This window comes from Silene latifolia, chromosome 7, assembly GCF_048544455.1.
Source record: "Silene latifolia isolate original U9 population chromosome 7, ASM4854445v1, whole genome shotgun sequence".
NCBI lineage: Eukaryota > Viridiplantae > Streptophyta > Magnoliopsida > Caryophyllales > Caryophyllaceae > Silene > Silene latifolia.
Window position 1 is genome coordinate 23,518,323 of NC_133532.1, and position 20,961 is coordinate 23,539,283.

The following is a 20,961-nucleotide window of genomic DNA, read 5'->3' on the forward strand; positions in this document are numbered from 1 at the left end:
TGATTGTGATTTGTTTTCTGCATTATTGTATTTCGTTTCATCCTAACCCTGCTAATTAATCGCTAATGTCCGTGCTTGTCGGATATTCTCTCTATGTTGACAGCTTCGGGTTCTGGGTATTAGGGTTTTAGGGTTGGACTTGGGTTCGATGGGTCTGGTAGTGAATCGGGTGATGGGAGATAACCCGGATTCAGTAGGCTTTTCAAGTTGTAGGCCCCTACACATTTGGAGGTATTATCTTAATGCTGTTGATGTAGTGATTTTTGTCGACATTTCGGAGAAATGTGCTTTCTGTTCACCATTCATTTGTCCAGCATAATATTTTATGTAAAGGAACTGTTCTAATTGATTCTTCTTTGATTTGCCAAGCAAGAAAAGATCCATTCAAATATGAAAAGAATACATTTTACAAATTCAGATAGCGACCCGTTTCTTTGCATAGGTCAAGTTACTAAGACATTGAAAAGGACTTTAAGCTGTGATGTTGAAGCAAGTTCGTATCAAGTATTTTCATTTGGTCCCCCTTTTGTGACGATGATTGTTTCGTCGACTCCCATAAATTTCTTATGCTTGATCAGGAAGATTGTTGTTTCATTTCCCATAGAACAAAAGACAAACTATTCATCGTCGGTAATGTGTTGTCAACTCATGGGTGAAGGCATAAAGCTATGTATATCAGACCCCTTCTACCCCGTCATCTGCAAAAACCCTAGTGCTATTGGGGTACTGTCGTGGATGTAGATTAGTAAGATTGATATCAAAGTTCCGCATTTTGTTTTGTTTTTGTTTGCTTCGCTTTCCCGAGATGCTCCCAATATAGTTCAATGTGTGCTCATGCTCTGGTTGCGAAATCATTCAGAATTTGCTATCAGTGAGAAAGCATTCTGCTCGTGTTTCTTATCGTGATCTGTTGATGGAGACCCAAACACAGCCACATGGGGATAGTAAGAAAGAACCCATTCTTAGAGCGGAAAACCCATCGCAGGTCCCAAAATGAAGCACGATTTGTGGATGCTAGGTTCTATTTAGGCGACCAGATTTTCCTGCTGATTACATTAACCCTGCATCAATTTTACCAGAAAAGCAGCCTTCAGATTTTTCCCTCTTCTTCAGCTGGTATATTTTTTTATTTTTTAAATGAAGAGAACACATTAATTAACGGAAGTTTCGAGTCTATAGCCCCCGGCAAACAGTCCGGTCCCGCCCGACTCAAACCACTTGAAACCTAGAGGGCAGAGGCTGGCAAATTGGTAAACTATAGTGACTCGGCCCTAAAAAATGTCTCAACACGATCATATTATGATTCAACTTGGTTAAGGACCGACCAAAAACTTGACTTGATAATATGATGATCAAAATAAGATGAACTTTATATACTCGTATAATCTAATAAACTTTATACTTAAATTACAGATTACAAGGCGGTTGATTTATGTAGGCTTACTTTTGTGTTACAAACCTGAAAATACTGCTTTAAAATCATCTCAAATTGAAAACACTGAAGACGGACACTATCCGTTATAAAGTGAAGATGGATAGTTTTCCTTTCACAATATGCAAGTGGCAAATCAAGTGAGAATTAAATGGAGTACCCCAGCCCCACTTACCCTCTCACTTACACTATCCGTCTTCTTTTATCCAAATCATTTGTTTTTTCTTTATAAGAGGGTTTTTCAATTAAAATTAAACAAATAATTAAAATATAAGGAGTAAATAATTAAACGTTATTACCTATTTAAGTCCTAACATAGTACGTAAAAAACCGTCATTTTAGTCATTTTATCTTCAACCGAAAGATAATACGGAGTATTTTTCCTCACAAATTCTCATTTGTGACGAATAATATCCGTCACAAGCTTGTGACGGTTCAAATAAAACCCACTTAGATAGATAAAGACATGACATTTGTAATTCCCTAGGCACTATTGCTTTTGTCTTATCTACCCAAGTGGGTGATGCTTGATCCGTCACAAACTTGTGACGGATATGCCCGTCACAAGAGATACTTATTGATTTTTCCTAGTCGTCACAAACTTGTAACGGATATACCCGTCACAAGAGAGACTTATTGCTCCCTCACAGGTCGGCTAATGAAGGACATTTTTCCTGAATGCGGTACTGACGTACTGTATATGCTTCATGAGAGCCATGTGAAATGCTTTTTTTTTTTAGTGTGAATTCTCGATCCATTGTATCATGAAATAGTAAGTACATACCTTTGTCTAAAAAAAAGAAATAGTAAGTACATAATACTTTTAGCACAAATTCTTGTTTGTGACCAACAATATCCGTCGAGTGACGGATACCATTTTACCTCATAAAGTATCCACTTTTTTTTTCTCTGCAACACTGTTCATGTCGTCCCCTTTCTCCACTAACCCATTTTGTTATCATTTTAACTCACAAAATATCCGCCACACAGAATCGTCACCGTCTTTGAGGAGATTAATTGTCAGATTTTTAGATTAGTTTCTAAGAGCTCTGCTTTCGTCTTATCCTATTTATTTAATCTATCTTAAATTTACCGTCTTAAACAAAAATTTAAACACCAAATAATTGTACATCGGCTCAACCATTCAAGTATACAGAGTCACAAACACTAATCACTAACATCTATGAACATCTTAATGGTTCTTGTCCATAGTCGGTCGTAATTAACAAATCTTTAAACCAAATTTGAAGTATACAGATGTACTACTAATTACATTGCACCACTACTAACCAAATTTTAATATTTCTATACAGTGAGTACTAATTTGGAATATCTGAGCACGTTCATTTCAGGTGGGACCCACTTTGTACTATTTTAGGTCTTATCCATATGACATGGTCACAGTAATATTTTATGTCCCTTATTTATATAATAAAATTGCATTTCAGTCCCTGTCAAATGACATAATACTATAATAGTCCCTTCATTTGCTTCCTTAAAAGAGTTGCATTTCAGTCCCTATATCATTAACATCAACCTTTATTTTAGTGAGTGCCTCACTTGCAAAACTGTCTCCACACTTTCTCTTTCATCTGTTTCTAGACTTCATAATCTTCATTCCAACTTTCAGGTAATTAATTTTTTCTTTTTTTTTTAGAAAGAGTTAGTTTTGTGTAAGACGGTTTTATAGTAACAGATCAAACACAACCCCATTAGTGGGTAAAAGTTGACAAGTGGTCACTTAAAAATCCATAAATCTGTGTAAAACAGTCTTAGGTAAGTATTTGTGCTTTAAAAAGATGTTTCAATTTTTTTTTCATTGACTTGTTGTTTTTGTGCTTGTTCCAAGTATATTGTGAATTTGTGTTATGATATGTAAGATTATTGATGATTTGTTGACTTCTTTTGTTCTATTTTAGTGGGGGTTTGATTTTTTTTATTTTTTTTACCTGGGATGGTTTTGCTTTATATGATTGTAATAGTAGCATTTACAAATTCTTGTGTAAGACGGTCTTATATAAGAAGTTAGTAAAACGGGTTTATTTGGTACTAAATTTTTACTTACTTGGGATATTTATATACATGGATCTGTTCACTCAATGTTTGTGTAAACCCACCTTATGGAAGAGTAGCTCTGGTGGGATTAGTTTCTTCTCCTTTTATTTGGATTTGTTGTTTTGTTACTAAAAGTGTTTGTGTGTGTGTGGACTAGGGTTGAATGGTTGAAACTATATTTTTGAGTCAAAAGGTCTTGAATGGTTGTTGTTGAAAAGAGTTAAACTGTAGCAGGAGCACATTAGACCATTTCAATCTGGGATTTAAGCTTTGAACAGTAGGTTGGGATAATGGGATTCTTGGAATTGATAATCAACTTAATGGATTCAGTTGTGATAAATTATCTAATAATGAATCTTTGAAAGAGTACAATAGTATTGCACTATTATTGCCATGTGCCTTAAAGGTTCCCGCCTATTGTAGATTATGGGTTATCGTAGTTTTGCAACTTTACCTATCTCAATACATTGGCTCAAGCATATTCCTCATGTATGATGACCATAATGAAGATAAAATTAAGTCAAGACCTCATTGAGTTTACAACAAGTATCCCTTGTGACTGATATATCCGTCACAAGTTTGCGACATGTCAAGTAATACCATGTGGGGTAGATAAGACAAAACAGAATGCTACTCCCTAGGCATTTTGCTTTTGTCTTATCTACCCCACATGGGTTGTATTTGACCCGTCGCAAGCTTGCGACGGATATGTCCGTCACAAATGAGAATTTGTTTTGAGTTTAATAGCTATCTCATGTGTGGCCTTGTGTAGGCTCAATGTAGATTTAATGTGCACTACGGATGTAATCTGTTCAAAGTTTAAGTTCCACCTTTGGGTTCATTTCCAACAATGACGACATGAAACACTGGTTCATATTAACTTGGGTCCTTTCATTGAGGATATAAGCAACAACGACAATCGAACCTTGGTTCCAAAATAATTTAGTGTTCGTTTCTACTCCTAGGTAATATTGTCCAACTCGAACGAGCTCTACTTACTTTGTAGGGTGTGCATACAAAGATGCACAGATAAACAGTATTCGTGGTGGTTCTGGTAGCGAGTTATGTTCGGAAGTTATCACTGTGCTCTCAGCTCTCTATCATATATTTATGCTATGCATTTGAATCATACGCTGTAATTTTTATTTTTTCTCTGGTACATGGTTTATTAGATTTGTGCTTCATTGATAAATTGTGTTATCTGGCTTTCTGCAAGTTTTCATGTTAATTAGTTGTGATAACATAACCTTTACATGTAGAAAATGCAAGGATTGGTAAGAGGACTTTTGGTAAATGGAAAAAATGCTGTGTTGCAACAATGCCGCTTAGGGAATCAATGGATGAGACCTGTCGCATTGGCACGTTTTGAGACAACTGTGGCTGCTCGCATGGATGAGCATGGTTTTGAGAAAACAACAATCTCGGATATCTTGAAAAACAAGGGTAAAAGTGCTGATGGTTCTTGGCTTTGGTGCACAACTGATGACTCTGTTTATGACGCTGTCAAATCGGTGTGCATTTTTAGTTCTTCTCCTTGTTTGATTATTTATATTATTATTATTATTGAGTATTGAGTACTAACTTTAAAGTTTAATGACTGTGTATTATTAACCTTGTAGATGACCCAGCACAATGTGGGAGCCTTGGTCGTTGTGAAGCCCGGGCAGGAGAAATCAATTGCTGGTATTATCACAGAGAGAGGTACACATAGCAATCGTGTTTTAGAGTTCATTCAACATATTTTAGCAATCAATTGCTTTTGGAGTTTTGGTACTGCGTGCCTTATTTTAAAACTATGGTACTTCAATTGAAGAAATTTCTCTTTTTCCTAATTTAAAGTTTCGTTTTGGTAGTAGTTCCTGTTCAAGCATTGTCAATGAGGTAACTCTGCTTTAGTTTTCCCGTTTAGGATTAGCTCAGAGTCCACTTTATCACTCGAAAATGTCCGTGTGCGGAATTGTGAACATCTTTTTATTGTGTGTCTGCAATAAAAATAGAAAAATGTCCCATGGTATCAAATTGCATAGTTATTCATGTTGTCAACTCGAAAGCTCTTTCTAAGTTTTTGTGTTTTTCCCTTTAATTTGATTGAAATTTCATTTTTTATGCGTCATATTACTTAGGTGACATTGTGCTATACCACACTAAAAACTAACTAGCTAAGCTAATGTTACTTTTTGTCAACTTTTAAGAATTTGAAGCGGGAAGAGATGTAGAAACTTAGAAATTTTATGTAAAAAATTAGGTGATGCAAATGAAACTTGCGTGCCATTTAGTATGAGTGTATGACCCTAAAATAACATTACTGTAGGTGTCATTTGTGCATAAATGATGTCCTAGTTGGATTTTAGGTGCCAATTGTAAAGATGGTGATGCCTAAAGACTAACTTGAAGTATCACTTTTAGTGATTTCTAAAGGCCAACTTTAGGCATCACTTTGTTAAAAAGGGATGCCGAAAGCCTGTACTAAATATTACGGAGTACTTATAAAAAAGTGAGTTTCACACTAGGCATCCCTTCTCTTGGGATTTAGGAGTGGTGCTCAGTGTGAAACTTTAGGCATCACTTGTGTGAGACCTGAGAAGTGATGCCTAAGTTGAACTTCGAGCACATGTGTTGCCTATATCATTTGGCAGCATCCTCTCTTTCTCTCTTTCTGTGCTTAGAATGGCCTCATGAGTACTTTACAAGGATATTGTACTCACTTTATATTATTATATCTTCCCATTTTATTTTGTGCAGTCTCCAAGATGTTTGTTTGAGTGTTTTTTTTTTTTCATATGTACACCTTTTTTTTGGTAAAAAATTTTATTTTGTGAAAAGAATTTGAATAACGAATAATGAATAGTATAAATATATAATTGTCATATATTTATGGTCAAAGTTTTCAATGTTTGATACTTGGATGCACAATGTGATAGAATAGAGAATTATGGGAACGGTTTTATTAATTGAGAATTGCATAATAAACTTTGATGTGAAATGTACATTATATACTAGAGGTGTAAAGCTAATTCTACCCTAAACCTAGCACATTAGCTGTAATACATGGCTGTAAAATAGGAATGAGAATCACCAAACAATATTTGACTAAATCAAAAGATTACAAATGCTATAACAAGAAGATTGTGTTGACACTATACATTGAAGATAATATCTTGAGTAGAGTATTCTTTACACGCCCCCGCAAGATGGGCGTCCGAAGGGTAAGACCAATCTTGACGAGTAGAGGATGAATGAATAGAATGGAATGCGTAATTTGGTGGATTCTTTTGCTGGGCACTGTGACGCTTGTGATTTGGTGGCAGGGACTGATGGGTTGCGCAAGGCAGAGGAGTAGCCATGGTGGCTGGGTGGCATCATCAATCAAGCTCAACTACGACAAAGTGGGTTATGCCGTTATGGTTTAGTGGTTTGAAGATGTCGATGAGGCATAAAAGTGGTGGGTTGGCATTGACAATTTGATTAATTCGCCACGACGAGATGGAGTACGTAGCGGCTCGGGTCTGAATTTGAACAAAGGAGATGTAGGGGTGCTTAAAAATGGTTGACTTGGGTTGGTAATGTGGGTAGAGAACGTAAAGGTGGAGTAGGTGTGCATGGAATACATGCATAGTGTTGTTGTTCTTGTGCATATCCAAGTGATGAGATAGGTCATATGACTCATATGGCTAAGGATGGTTTTGCCGTAATGAAAATACAAAGGTAGGCACTCTTGGTTTGAATAGGAAGAACAAGAAGAATAATGTGAGTGTGCATGGTGATGGGCTTTTGAGGATGGCATGTTCTGCCGTAGGTTGTCATTGAATTTTTTTTTTTTTTTTTTTAAATAAAAATGGGTTTGGTCAGAGGTTTCAGGACAATTTAGGTTGTGAGCATGATATTGGTGTATTTCGGGTCTGGTATAGGGGTTGTGATCTGGAATGAATCACTTCTTTGAGATTAACTTAGCAAGAAAAAAAAGTGGGGTTGTTCTTTTACGTGACCATCATGCAAAGAGGAAGAGAAATAGTATGAGTTTGAACAAGTAAAGCTTCATATGGGTATTTTTGTTGTGGTGATGTTTGTACCAAGAGGATGTTAGTGATGATGATGACAATAGATGGTGCCGAGGTTTCGGTCGTGGTCGTGAGCAAGGTTGTTATTTTAATTGTTTTAACGGTGACGGAAAAAGGTACTGGCCATAGTTTTCGGAGTGTGGGGCTGAAAGTGTGGTAGCCAATGTATAGATGAGGGGTTTGATGCAATTCTAGGGTTGGTTGTAGCGGAAGATGGGTTGTAGACTTATGGTAAAGGCTAAGCGAAATCGGGTTTTGGGTGGGTGGTTCGGCCTAAGAATCTACTCTGAGGAGTTACCCTCTATCAAGAGCATGACGCTCTGATACCATGATAGAATTAGAGAAAATATAAGAGAACGGTTTTTATCATTTGAGAATTGCATAATAAACTTTGATGTGAAATGTACATTATATACTAGAGGTGTAAAGATAATTCTACCCTAAACCTAGCATATTAGCTGTAATACATGGCTGTAAAATAGGAATGAGAATCACCAAACAATATTTGACTAAATCAAAAGATTACAAATGCTATAACAAGAAGATTGTGTTGACACTATACATTGAAGATAATATCTTGAGTAGAGTATTCTTTACACAATGTGGGATGGGAAGGAAAAAGTAATGGAGGGAGTAATTTTTATGCCTTGGGATGGAGTATTGTAAGGGGTAGTGTACTAGTGTCATTGCCTTTCTAGTCATGTGGATTAGAAAATCCTAGGAATCAAGCGTTGTTTGGCTGCAAAAATAAAAATCGGTAAGTAAAACTTCCTATGAAACTCTTAATTCCTACACCAATGTAGGAAGTAACTTACCTAGCCTAGATAAGTGAGAGTGTTCCCATATGAATTGCGATCCCCCTTATAATACGATTTTAATTTTCAGGGGAATTTTATCTTCCCATGGTTAATCAAACAAGCACTAAAGGTGTGTATATTTCCACATTCTTAGTGGCTATTCCCAACATTTTTACTAGACTAGATGCAAAACATACCATTTAGGGATTGTTTGGATGGAGGATTTTGAGGGAAAGGATAGGGAGGGAGAGGAGGGGATTTAAAATCCCTTGCTTGGATAGCAATTAAAGGTGGAGGGAAATGCAGGGATCCATTTTCTCTCCAACAAGCCAAATCAAAATCTCTCCACAATAGGAAAAATTTCGAGGGAAATTGTATCCAAACACCCACACCCCATTCTCTTTCCCCTTCCCTTCCCTCCCTTTCTCTTCCCTCCTTCCGCCTCCCCTCCCTTGCCCTCCACTTTAACTTTCCAAACAAGGCCTTAAAGCAAGAATCTAGATGCAAAGAAAGTAACTTAATTGATTTAACATTTTGAAAAGGGAGTGAGATACACAGACTCTGTTATGAATCGGATGTAAACGATGTTTGCTAGGCATCTTCCTCAGTTTCTGAAAAATATACTATGTCTCATCCTCCACACCGTCATTGGGGGTCATCTAGTGGATTTTATTTAAAATGTTCCCTAGTGAAGGTAGGATATCATACTTCTATGTCCCCAAAAACCATAGCACTTGTGTCATTGTGTGATTCTAATGTTCAATACAGAAGTGTAAACCATAACAGTGAAGGTACACACATTCATATTATTCCCATTTTCTAGCTAATCGAATTGAACCATATGCATATTCTTCCATTATAAAATTTCTGATGAGCACTCTGATGAGCACTTTCTCCTGTCACGGTCCATATTCCATACAATGGTATTGGTTGTCATCGTTATATTTACAGGCCTAAGTATGATATTTAACTTCAATACTTGAGCAAAGTTGTCCAGATTTAATACTGGTATTTAACTAGGAGCAGAAATGGACAGGATGGTCACTGACAAATATTTTCCTGTCTCAGATTATCTCAGGAAGATTATAGTTCAAGGTAGATCGTCCAAGTCCACCAAGGTTGGTGACATTATGACTGAAGAGGTATGAGACTATGAGTCAACTACTTATCGGTATCTCATTATATCGTCACATTTGCATTGTAGCTTGTTTAATACTAAATCTCTCTTCTTTTTATTTTGCAGAACAAGCTTATTACAGTTACTCCAGAAACCAAGGCTCTGAAGGCAATGCAGCTCATGACAGGTTTGTTGCGTATAATTTCCGATTACTCTTTTCTATTTATCAAATTGAGTCTTGCATGAGATTTAAGACAATCTTCCATGTGACCACCCAAATAGTTGCGTATTCTTCATTTACTTATATGGTTAGTAGGCTGGTCTGATAGGCATCGAATGTTGACCCAAATTGTTTGTAGATAACCGTATCAGACACATCCCAGTTATTGATGACAAAGGAATGACGGGCATGGTGTCAATTGGAGATGTAGTTCGTGCAGTAGTCAGCGAGCACCGAGATGAACTGGACCGCTTAAACGCCTATATACAAGGAGGTTACTAGATGATGACGAAAATGAACTCTTGTGTGTCCCGTTTGATTATTCCCGAGCACCTTTGAAGTCGAGATTTGTGCAACCGTGCTTGTGAATATAAGTACTGTTTTTCCTAATGTTGTGCGCCTGAATACTCGTCTTTCTGGGCATTAGTCTCGAGTGATGAGACATGTAACTGGGTTTCTGCTAATAAGGGTGAAACTAATTGCATCATCGCTCCTTATCTATGTTCGCTTGCAGAATTTCGATCGACAATAATGCATTTAGTATTGTGTAGTTCTCTTCATATCCAATTGTCCCAGCCCACTGTTGTGAACTTGCCAGTAGAGTTTTTCGACGGCCCTCCTAGTGTTCGTGTTTGTCTCCGTATTCAAGACATTAAATTACGAGAGAAACTAATATATCACGTCGTTAACTAGCAATGAAATATGAATTTGACACAAAGTTAAGTGAAACTTCGGAACGCATTAAAATCAATGTTATAGAATTCTTTAGGATCAAATTATGAAATTAACAGTTAATAAAATGAATTATAGAAATATCGATCCGCCGCGATCCTTGGAAAATCCGGAGACGACCTTGGCTTCAATCACAACAATGCTTGTATAATCTTTCTGCACTTTGTCCGTGTCTCTTTGCTAGCTCGCAAGGTTGTTTTGAGCTTTTATGAATCGCAATGAAATCTTATGATTAAATCTAATTACTTTTTGATGGGCTGATAAAAATTGTTTTTTTTTTTTTTTTTTTTGGGTACATAAGAGGGGCAAGCCCCGAAATTAAGTAATAACGGTACGAGGTAAAACAACTCCTAAAGCATCTTCCCTAAGAACTGAGCAAAGAGCACGTGGTGGCACTGATAAAACTGTAATAGAAGATGATGAACCCACTCCTTGATTAGCGAGCCAATTCGCAGGGCGATTGGCTTTTCTACAAGTGTGCTCAATATGAACTGACCGTCCATCTAGCTTGATAAGCTCCTTACAACGAAGAACAAGAGGACGAAGACCATTACTGAACAAGAGCATGCTCTAGCCGAGCCAGAAGAGCTCGCATTTCAGCGCGTATGGAATTACAAGAGCCACATGAAAAAAGATAAGCGGAGACAAAATTACCCGTGTCATCCCGTATAACGCCCCTACACCCGGCAGGACCCGAATTACCTCTTGACGTGCCATTCGTGTTAAGTAGAAACCAACCTGAGGGTGGAGGGTGCCATCTAATGAAGATTTCTTCATAATTCGAACCAGGAGTCGAGATAAATAAAGAGAAAGGATCAAAAGCATTTTTTAAAGAAGCAAGCTGTTGTTGAAGAAATCGAATGGGATCAGCGGGGTTTTCGTTTCCTCTACCAAAGACGACATTATTCCCCCATTTTCAAATCCACCAACAAGTAATGGCGAATTTCATTGGCCAATCCGCTGAAGCACGAGGGGAATTATTACTTACATTTCTGGATATCCAACTATGGAACGGTATAGAGAAGAAGAAGTCATTTGGCATTGCAACTCCAAGTAATGACCACAGCTCGCTGTAATACGGACAAAGACGCAGTAGGTGGTCGATGGTCTCGTCTTCTGCCAAGCATCTGGGACATAAAGGATCATCCGATAAACCGCGTCGGACCCTGTTATAATTACACATCAGGCGAGTATGAGCCGCTAACCACAAGAACATACGAATTCTCTGTTGGACCGGTAATTTCCAAGTGAGATGCCACTCCAGAGTAATGGATTCGTGTTATACCTCGTTGGCTCTTAGAAAAACTAGCGCTGATTTGGTAGTAAACCTGCCATTAGGAGAGCCATTCCAAAAAAGAGCATCTTCGACATAAGGTTCTGGGGCCAAGGTAAAAGCTTCGATTTTTAGCAACTCCTCTTGTGGAAGATAATTAGAGAACAAATCCTATTTCCATCCCGAGGATTGATCCCACATTTCACTAACAGTAGTACCTAGGATCGATTCAGGAATAAGCGACGTAGCCTTGTCCGATAGGCAACCTTCGTCGACCCATGGATGGTCCCAAAAAAGAGTCGTTCTCCCATTCCCTACGGCAACTGACGTTCCTTGGCCTACTATTCTGGCTTGAGAAGTTAAACCAGCCCAAACATTCAACATGTTTGGTTTAAGTTGGAACATATTAACATCACGACGGCCATTACAATATTTAGCACGAAGTACTCCAGCCCATAAACTCTGTGGCTCGGATAACACACGCCAAGTCGCCAACCAAGCTTAGTTAGGAAAGCAGCATTAGACTATTAGGAATATGCAAGATATGGAAGATAACAATCTCACCAAAGATGGCAATTCCTATAGTCAAGATATCAATCCCATATTATAAGGAATCAATCTTCTAATCATAGATAATATTCAAAGATTGTATCAATTAGTTATTTACATAATATTTTCGAACCTTATTTAGTAGTGCATTTAGCTATGTAATTAGACTATAAATATTGTAATCATCTTATGTCATTATTCATTCAATAATATACATTTACATGGTATACAAGAGCCATTAAGGAATCCTTAATAGCAGCCACCATCACCCCAAAATTTTCGATCACCCAACCACCTATGGCCTCCCATGACAACACCATTTCCAACCCTTATGAAGCAACCAAACCCCTTACATTCCTTAACCTCAACAACTGCGTCAAACTCACGCCTCTCAACTATACCGCTTGGCAATTCCAACTTTCCCATATCCTCTTCGGGTATAGTCTCTTAGGCAATCTCGATGGAACCATCTCCGCCCCTTCACCCACAATTGTCAACGCTGACAAAACCGAAGCACCAAACCCGACCTATCAAACCTGGCTAAAACAAGACGGTTTAATCCTAGGAGCCCTTATGGGCACTATGACCGCAACCATCCAGTCTCTCATAGTCCGTGCCAAAACCTCGAAAGAAGCATGGTATATACTTGTCACCACCTATGCAAACCCCTCCCGTGGCCATATTCTTCACCTCAAAGACTGTCTTGACTCCATCGTCAAGACAACAGACCAAACCATAACCGAGTATATGCACACCTTCAAAGCATATATCAATCAATTAGCTCTTATGGGCAAAATAATCGATCCCGAAGATGTCGTATCCAAAATACTCCGAGGGCTCGACTATGAAACCTACAAACCAGTCATAGATACCGTTCGAGCCCGTGACACTCCGATTAGTTTCGAAGCCCTACATGAGAAACTACTTCAACACGATCTCCTTATCAAACGACTACAAAACGCCACAAACCTAGTCCAACCATCTGCTCACGCGGCCTATCGCCAAAATAACTATCGTCCCTACCACCGGAACTCCACCCAACCTGCCAACAACCCACCCAACAATCCACCCCTCCAACCCAATCCCAATGCGAAACCTTTCAGGGGCAAATGTCAATGGTGTCGTGCTCAAGGTCACGTCCTTGCATTCTGCCCTGACTTCCGTCGCATTCACTCCACCATCATCATCCCTAACCCATCCACTGCTCGTTACAACTAGACCCCACCCCAAGCCCATGCTGCTGTTCAAGCACCACCGAACCCGTCCTTCTATCTCATGGATAGTGGTGCATCACACCACATAACACACGATCTCGACACACTCACCCTTCACTCCTCTTACACCGGTACTGATGATGTTATTATTGGTGATGGCCTTGCTCTTCCAATCGCGAATATAGGTTCTTTCACCATCTCTCAATTCTTCTCTTTAAAGCTTAATAACGGTTTACATGTTCCCAATATTTCGCGCAACTTATTATCTATTTCGCAAATTTGTAAAGACAATAATGCTTATGTTATATTCTCACCAACCTCTTTTCTTATTAAGAAAATTACGACGAGGACGATCCTACTCCAAGGACCCGCTAAAGACGGTGTCTATGAATGGAGTCCCACCAACCCGCAAGCATTTCCAGCCTCCAAAAGATCAACTCCGCTCTCGTGGCACCACAAATTAGGCCACCCATCCTACTCTACTATTAAACTTACTAATAGTACTTTATCTCATCGTATTTCTGATTTTCATGAACGTAATGCTTGCAATATGAATAAAAGTCACAAATTACCATTTGCAAATTCCTCATTTACCATCACAGCACCCCTCGACCTCATCTTTTCTGATTTATGGACAACTCCCATCCCATCTCACGACAACTGCACATATTACGTCATCTTTATTGACCACTTTAGTAAATATATATGTCTATTTCCGCTAAAACAAAAATCCGAAACAACACTTGTTTTCTCACGGTTTAAATCTCTAGTGGAAATTTTTTTCAACAAACCCGTTCGCCGTTTCTTCTCCGAAAATGGAGGTGAATATGTCAAACTCAACCACACTCTGCTTGACAACGACATCTCTCACTACACGTCCCCACCGCATACACCAAAACATAATGGTTATGTGGAGAGACGACATCAACATATCGTTGAAACTGGCCTGTCTCTCCTTACACACGGCAATCTACCACCTACTCTATGACCCTTTGCTTTTAGCACCACAACCTACTTAATCAACCGACTACCCACACCCACTCTCCAAGGTCAGTCACCCCATTTCAAACTTCTTAACACTAATCCCGACTACTCCAAATTACATAACTTTGGTTGTCTTTGTTACCCATGGTTACGACCCTACACTAAACACAAAATGGACCCAAAGTCCATCCCTTGCGTTTTTGTTGGTTACTCAACGACCCAAAGTGCATTTCATTGTCTTGACCCTAAAACCCATCGAGTTTATACCTCTCGACACGTACGATTTGTCGATGATGAGTATCCATACACAACACTTGTATCATCTAGATCATCCCCTGTCACCACCCACCCAAATGATTGGTGCACACTCCCTGTCCCTATCTTACCCAAACCATCTCCCTCAACGCTATCCCCTACCATCCCCACACCACTATCTAGTCCTCGCTCACCACCCACTCCTCGCTCACCAAATCACCCTAACACTCCTACCTCACCTAAACCTTCTGCCGCTGCCACTGCTCAACCAACCACCCCTTCATCCCCCTCTTCCGCTGCCACGACCCCTGACCCTCATGTCACTAATCAGCCCCTCCATGAACATGGCACACGCTTGGCAAACAACATACAGAAACCAAACCCTAAATATACCAAGCTCGCCCAAACTACTGCTAACCCGACACCTCATTATCTACCTAATACCACTAAACAAGCACTCATCGTACCCCAATGGAGTGCTGCTATGCAGAAGGAATACAATGCTCTTGATCTAAATCTCACTTGGTCCCTGTACCTCGTCACGAATATCAAAATGTGATTGGGTGCAAATGGGTATATCGCATCAAATATAATCCTACTGGTACTCTAAAACAACATAAAGCTCGATTAGTAGCTAAAGGGTTTCACCAACGTCCCGGAATTGACTATACGGAAACATTTAGTCCCATTGTCAAGCCAACAACGGTATGTCTCATACTCTCTTTAGCCGTCACTCACTCATGGCATCTTCGTCAACTCAATGTCAACAATGCATTCCTTCAAGGTAACTTATCTGACAATGTTTACATGGACCAACCACCCGGCTTTGTTGATCCCACCAAACCCTACTATGTTTGCTAATTGAAGAAAGCTATATATAGGCTCAAACAAGCTTCGCGAGCTTGGTACACCGAGTTCAAAACCTATCTACATACCTATGGTCTACGTCAATCCGTTTCTGACCCCTCCCTCTTTATCCTAACTAATACCACTACTCGCCTATATGTCTTGGTCTATGTCGATGATATTATCATCACTCCACTATAGAAATCTTCATTGACTGCTTAGCAACCTGTTTCTCCATCAAAGACCTAGGTCCCCTCTCTTATTTTCTAGGAGTAGAAGTAGTTCCCAACACCAATGGTTTACATTTAAATCAATCAAAATATATTATGGATCTTCTACTTAAATACAACATGGCTGATGCAAAACCCACCTCGACACCTATGTCTACCCAACCACCCTTAACCTGTGATGATAACAATCCAATACTTGACCAACCTGACTATCGAGCTATTGTTGGAAGCCTCCAATACTTATCTCTAACTCGTCCCGACATTGCCTACACCGTCAACCGCCTAGCTCAATTCCTTCACCATCCCACCTCTCTCCATTGGATGACACTTAAAAGACTTCTTCGCTATTTAAATGGCACCATCACCCATGGCATATAACTCTATCGACATACCCCACTTTGTCTACACGCCTTTTATGATGCCGACTGGGCTGGTGACATCGACAACGTTGTCTCCACCTCAGGTTACCTCATATATCTAGGCTGTAACCCCATCTCATGGTCTTCAAAGAAACAACGTGCATTAGCTAGGTCGTATACGGAAGCTGAGTTTCGAGCTCTAGCTGACACAACTGCTGAGATAATTTGGCTTTGATGCCTCTTAACCGAGCTCAATGTCACTATTACCAAACCACCTACCATATATTGTGATAATATTTCTGCCACACATTATGCTGCGAACCCAGTATTTCATTCGAGAATGAAGCATTTAGCACTATCCTTTCACTTTGTCCGAGAGCAAATCCAACAGAAAACGATTCGATTACAACACATTGCAAGCAAGGACCAGCTCGCTGGCGCTCTAACAAAACCTCTTCATCGGGCTCGCTGTCATGAATTACGACTCAAGATCGGTCTTCTGCCTCGCACGTCCGACTTGCGGGGGCTTATTAGGAATATGCAAGATATGGAAGATAACAATCTCACCAAAGATGGCAATTCCTATAGTCAAGATATCAATCCCATATTATAAGGAATCAATCTTCTAATCATAGATAATATTCAAAGATTGTATCAATTAGTTATTTACATAATATTTTCTAACCTTATTTAGTAGTGCATTTAGCTATGTAATTAGACTATAAATATTGTAATCATCTTATGTAATTATTCATTCAATAATATACACTTACATAGACTGCCGAGATGATCTTATACTAAGGCCTCCCAAGCTTTTTGGTTTTTGGATCGTGTCCCAGGCTATTAAATGAACTTTCCGCTGTGCTTAATCACCACCTCCATAAGAATCTCCTTACCTTTCGATCTAGTGAATCACAAACGGTTCTAGGAATTTTAACCGTTTGCATATTGTAGTTAGCTAAGGTCGGATTGAACTAATGTAACTCATATGGCGAGAGAGAGGCGCTTTGTTTGCCATCCTGCCAGTCGTTTATTAAATTTTTCTTCCAAATGAGCGAAAGTAGCTCTGGTGACTCGACCATTGATAGTTGGAACTCCCAAATAAGTGCCCAAGTCATCAGTGGAATCAAAGCCGAGATAAAAAGTGATATTATCACGTCATCACGATCAACTTGAGTCGTATTAAAGGAGAAAAACACTTTGGATTTCGCAACACTAACCTTTTCACCCGATGCTCGACAGAAATTATCAAGGACATAATTAATAATATGGGCTTGATTGATAGTCGCTTTAGCAAATAATAACATATCGTCAGCAAAGAATAAATTAGAGATTAAAGGACCATCCTTATAAATAGGAATAGGAAGCCAACGGTTGTCCCTAACTTCTTGATCGATAGCTTGTTGTAATTTCTCGAGGCACATCACAAATAGATAAGAAGAGACTGGGTCTCCTTGTCGAACTCCTCTAGTTGGTTTGATTTTGCAGTTGGCTCACTGTTCCATAAGATTCGCATTGAAGTAGTGGTGACGCATTCCATAACCGTATCAATAAGCAAGGTTAGGAAACACATGTCACGTAATGTATCATTGATGAATTGCCATTTGAGTCTATCATGGGTCTTTTCAAGATCAATTTTAATAACCATGCGTCCCTTTATACCACGTTTTTTCTTTATAGTATGGATAGTGATATAATTCTGATGGCACTACTAATTAAATTAATTCAGTGCACTGCCAGGGATCGAACACGGGTTTGAATTAGTGGTAGCTGATGCAATTAGGAGTAGTTAGGACGGAATAAAACTAATCAAAAGATTAGATTTTATTAGTTAGATTATTATCTTTTAGTTGTCAGATTAATTTATTATTTTCTATTTCATTTAGGAGTCTTTTATTGTAAGCAAATTAGGGCTATTTAAGTGAGAGTTGTAGTTATTCTAAATTATTGAAAGTTAATAAAAATTCCAGAAAAACGATCAAGGTTGATCAGAAAATTCAGATTTGAGAAAGTACTTCAAATCTTTGATTTAAGTTAAATAGGTCTTTAACTTAAGCACCCATTGTTCGAGATATAGGTCTATTTCGAGCAAATATCTCATTGACTCGAAGTCTAATCTGACTTTTAGTCAAATATCTCTACGGAATCAACTTGTCCTTCGATTATACGAGTCACGAGTTCGATCCCTAGCACAAAAATCGTCTTTTTATTTTATTCGCTTCCGCATTCGTATCATATGGTATCAGAGCTTCGGCTCTTGATTTCCTTAAATCTAGACTGTCCTAAGTGCGTCAAAGCCAACTTGTTAGTTGAATTTCTGATTGCGATTGGAGTTCAAGGGTTAAACTCGGGCAGGAAGTTTGAGGGTTAATCGGTTTTTATTACTCATCCAGGAGCACGGTTATAGACCAAAAAAAAAAAAAAATTACTATTCACATGGTACTGTTCACCAGGGGAAAAACATGTCGGGATTTTTCTCGTTTGAAAGCAGCTATGAGGAGAATGTTATGTTTGATCCGACATTGCCTCCTATTTTTGATGATTATATTGATGAGGAAACAGTTGAGGAGGTTAATGCTGAAGTTATTCTCGTGCAAGGAGGGTGGAGGGGTGGAAAGCACGGGCGGAGACGACACAAGAGGGTTATAAATGATTACTATGGTTGCAAATTCATAGAGATTGAAGATGATGAGTTGAAGAGGAAATTAATGATTTGCCCAAATAACTTCCCGTACTTCTTCATCAATTTTGCATCTGAATTTGCTAGGTTTGTATTCGATCCAGGGGAATTCTAGGGTTCTAAGAATCAGGACGATTCTTTTGAAGAAAAGGAGTATGATACAATTCTGATGGCACTACTAATTAAATTAATTCAGTGCACTGCCAGGGATCGAACACGGGTTTGAATTAGTGGTAGCTGATGCAATTAGGAGTAGTTAGGACGGAATAAAACTAATCAAAAGATTAGATTTCATTAGTTAGATTATTATCTTTTAGTTGTCAGATTAATTTATTGTTTTCTATTTCATTTAGGAGTCTTTTATTGTAAGCAAATTAGGGCTATTTAAGTGAGAGTTGTAGTTATTCTAAATTATTGAAAGTTAATAAAAATTCCAGAAAAACGATTAAGATTGATCAGAAAATTCAGATTTGAGAAAGTACTTCAAATCTTTGATTTAAGTTAAATAGGTCTTTAACTTAAGCACCCATTGTTCGAGATATAGGTCTATTTCGAGCAAATATCTCATTGACTCGAAGTCTAATCTGACTTTTAGTCAAATATCTCTACGGAATCAACTTGTCCCTCGATTATACGAGTCACGAGTTCGATCCCTAGCACAAAAATCGTCTTTTTATTTTATTCGCTTCCGCATTCGTATCATATGGTATCAGAGCTTCGGCTCTTGATTTCCTCAAATCTAGACGGTCCTAGGCATGTCAAAACCAAGTTGTTAGTTGAATTTCTGATTGCGATTGGAGTTCAAAGGTTAAACCCGAACAGGTAGTTCGAGGGTTAATCGGTTTTGATTACTCATCTCAGAAGCAGGTTCTAGAGCAAAAAAAAAAAAAAAAAAAAATCACGTGTACTGTTCATCCGAGAAGGAAAAAAAAAACATGGCTGGAGTGTTTTGGTGTGAAAACAGCTACGAAGAGAAGGTTAAGTTTGATTCAACATTGCCTCCTATTTTTTATGATTATAATGATGATGAGGAAACTGTTGAAGTTAATGCTGAAGTTATTCTCGTGCAAGGAGGGTGGAGGGGTGGAAGGCACGAGTTGAGATGGCACAAGAGGGCTTTAAAATTAGGAGCAATAAACGAGCTACAAGGTTGCATCAAATGTGGTCGAACACTATGTTCGTGGTTCTTGCTAATGTTCAACATCAAATTCACATCAAAACTCATAAGACTTATATTTGATCCCGATGGATTCTAGGGTTCTAAGAATCGGGACGATTCTTTTGAAGAAAGGGAGTATGATACAAAATAAAACAATAATAGATTAAGTTTCATTAGTTGTTAGATTATTAATTAAGTTAGAGCTTTTTAGTTATCTTTTCGTTATCATTAGTTGATCTTTTATCTTTTAGTTAATAGAGAAGTCTTGTTGGTTAAGAAGACTAGCTTATTTATAGGGAAGTTTGTATTTACTTTTTAGTCAGTCAAGTTATAAGAAAAAAACGCAGCTTTGTGTAACCCGGATTCGATGAGTTTTCGATCCAACTTTTGTTACTGTTTGACGCGTCTCAAGCAATAACCCGAATTGTAGTCAATAGGTCTTGACTATATTTCACCATTGTTCGGATTATAGGTCTAATCCGAGCAAATATCCCCACAGATTCAAATTTCTCCCTCGGTCTCACGAGTCACGAGTTCGATCCCTAGCACAAAAATCGTCTTTTTATTTTATTCGCTTCCGCTTCCGCATTCGTATAAGATAGTCTCTTGGAAAACTACAATATTATCAGTAATTTGCAGACCCGGGACGAATCCACTTTGATTTTCAGAAATAAGACAAGGCAAAACCTTTTTAATTCTATTAGCAATAACTTTGCTGACGATCTTATATACAACATTGCATAGGCTGATGGGCCTAAACTAAGAGACATATTCCGGTCCAGTTACGATACATGGGGAGCTGGAGCTAGAGCCATTGAGACTTAAGCGACTGTTAGGGCAAGGCTGTGGGATGACTATTGCGAGATGTTTTGGTGGATTAGGAACTGTATTTTTTTTTGGGTGGGTAGATTATTGGTAATCAATCTATATATATAAAAGAGGATTTTTTCCAAGCACGTGATAGTCTTCAAGTTTTTTCAAACACCTAAAATTAATAATAA

At 38.5% G+C, this 20,961-nt stretch overlaps 1 protein-coding gene across 2 annotated transcripts; it reads left to right on the plus strand.

Moving 5' to 3' along the window:
• Positions 1 to 2,824: 2,824 nt before the first annotated feature.
• LOC141591949 (CBS domain-containing protein CBSX3, mitochondrial-like) lies at positions 2,825 to 10,239 on the plus strand. 2 transcript variants are annotated; one of them, XM_074412468.1, is made up of 6 exons: positions 2,825 to 3,062; positions 4,747 to 4,998; positions 5,107 to 5,188; positions 9,411 to 9,484; positions 9,586 to 9,646; positions 9,819 to 10,239. In XM_074412468.1, exons 2-6 carry the CDS (start codon positions 4,750 to 4,752, stop codon positions 9,959 to 9,961), a joined length of 609 nt encoding a protein of 202 aa, XP_074268569.1. In that variant the 5' UTR covers positions 2,825 to 3,062; positions 4,747 to 4,749; the 3' UTR covers positions 9,962 to 10,239. The 2 variants fall into 2 exon arrangements, with proteins under 2 accessions (XP_074268569.1, XP_074268570.1); XM_074412469.1 differs by having other exon boundaries at positions 3,005 to 3,208.
• Positions 10,240 to 20,961: the final 10,722 nt, after the last annotated feature.

Excerpts from the sequence above, each read along its gene's own strand:
- LOC141591949 (XM_074412468.1), top strand. The coding sequence starts at position 4,750 with ATGCAAGGATTGGTAAGAGGACTTTTGGTAAATGGAAAAAATGCTGTG. Across the intron at positions 9,485-9,585 it reads GTGACATTATGACTGAAGAG|AACAAGCTTATTACAGTTAC; the intron begins GTATGAGACTAT and ends TTTATTTTGCAG. Across the intron at positions 9,647-9,818 it reads GGCAATGCAGCTCATGACAG|ATAACCGTATCAGACACATC; the intron begins GTTTGTTGCGTA and ends AATTGTTTGTAG.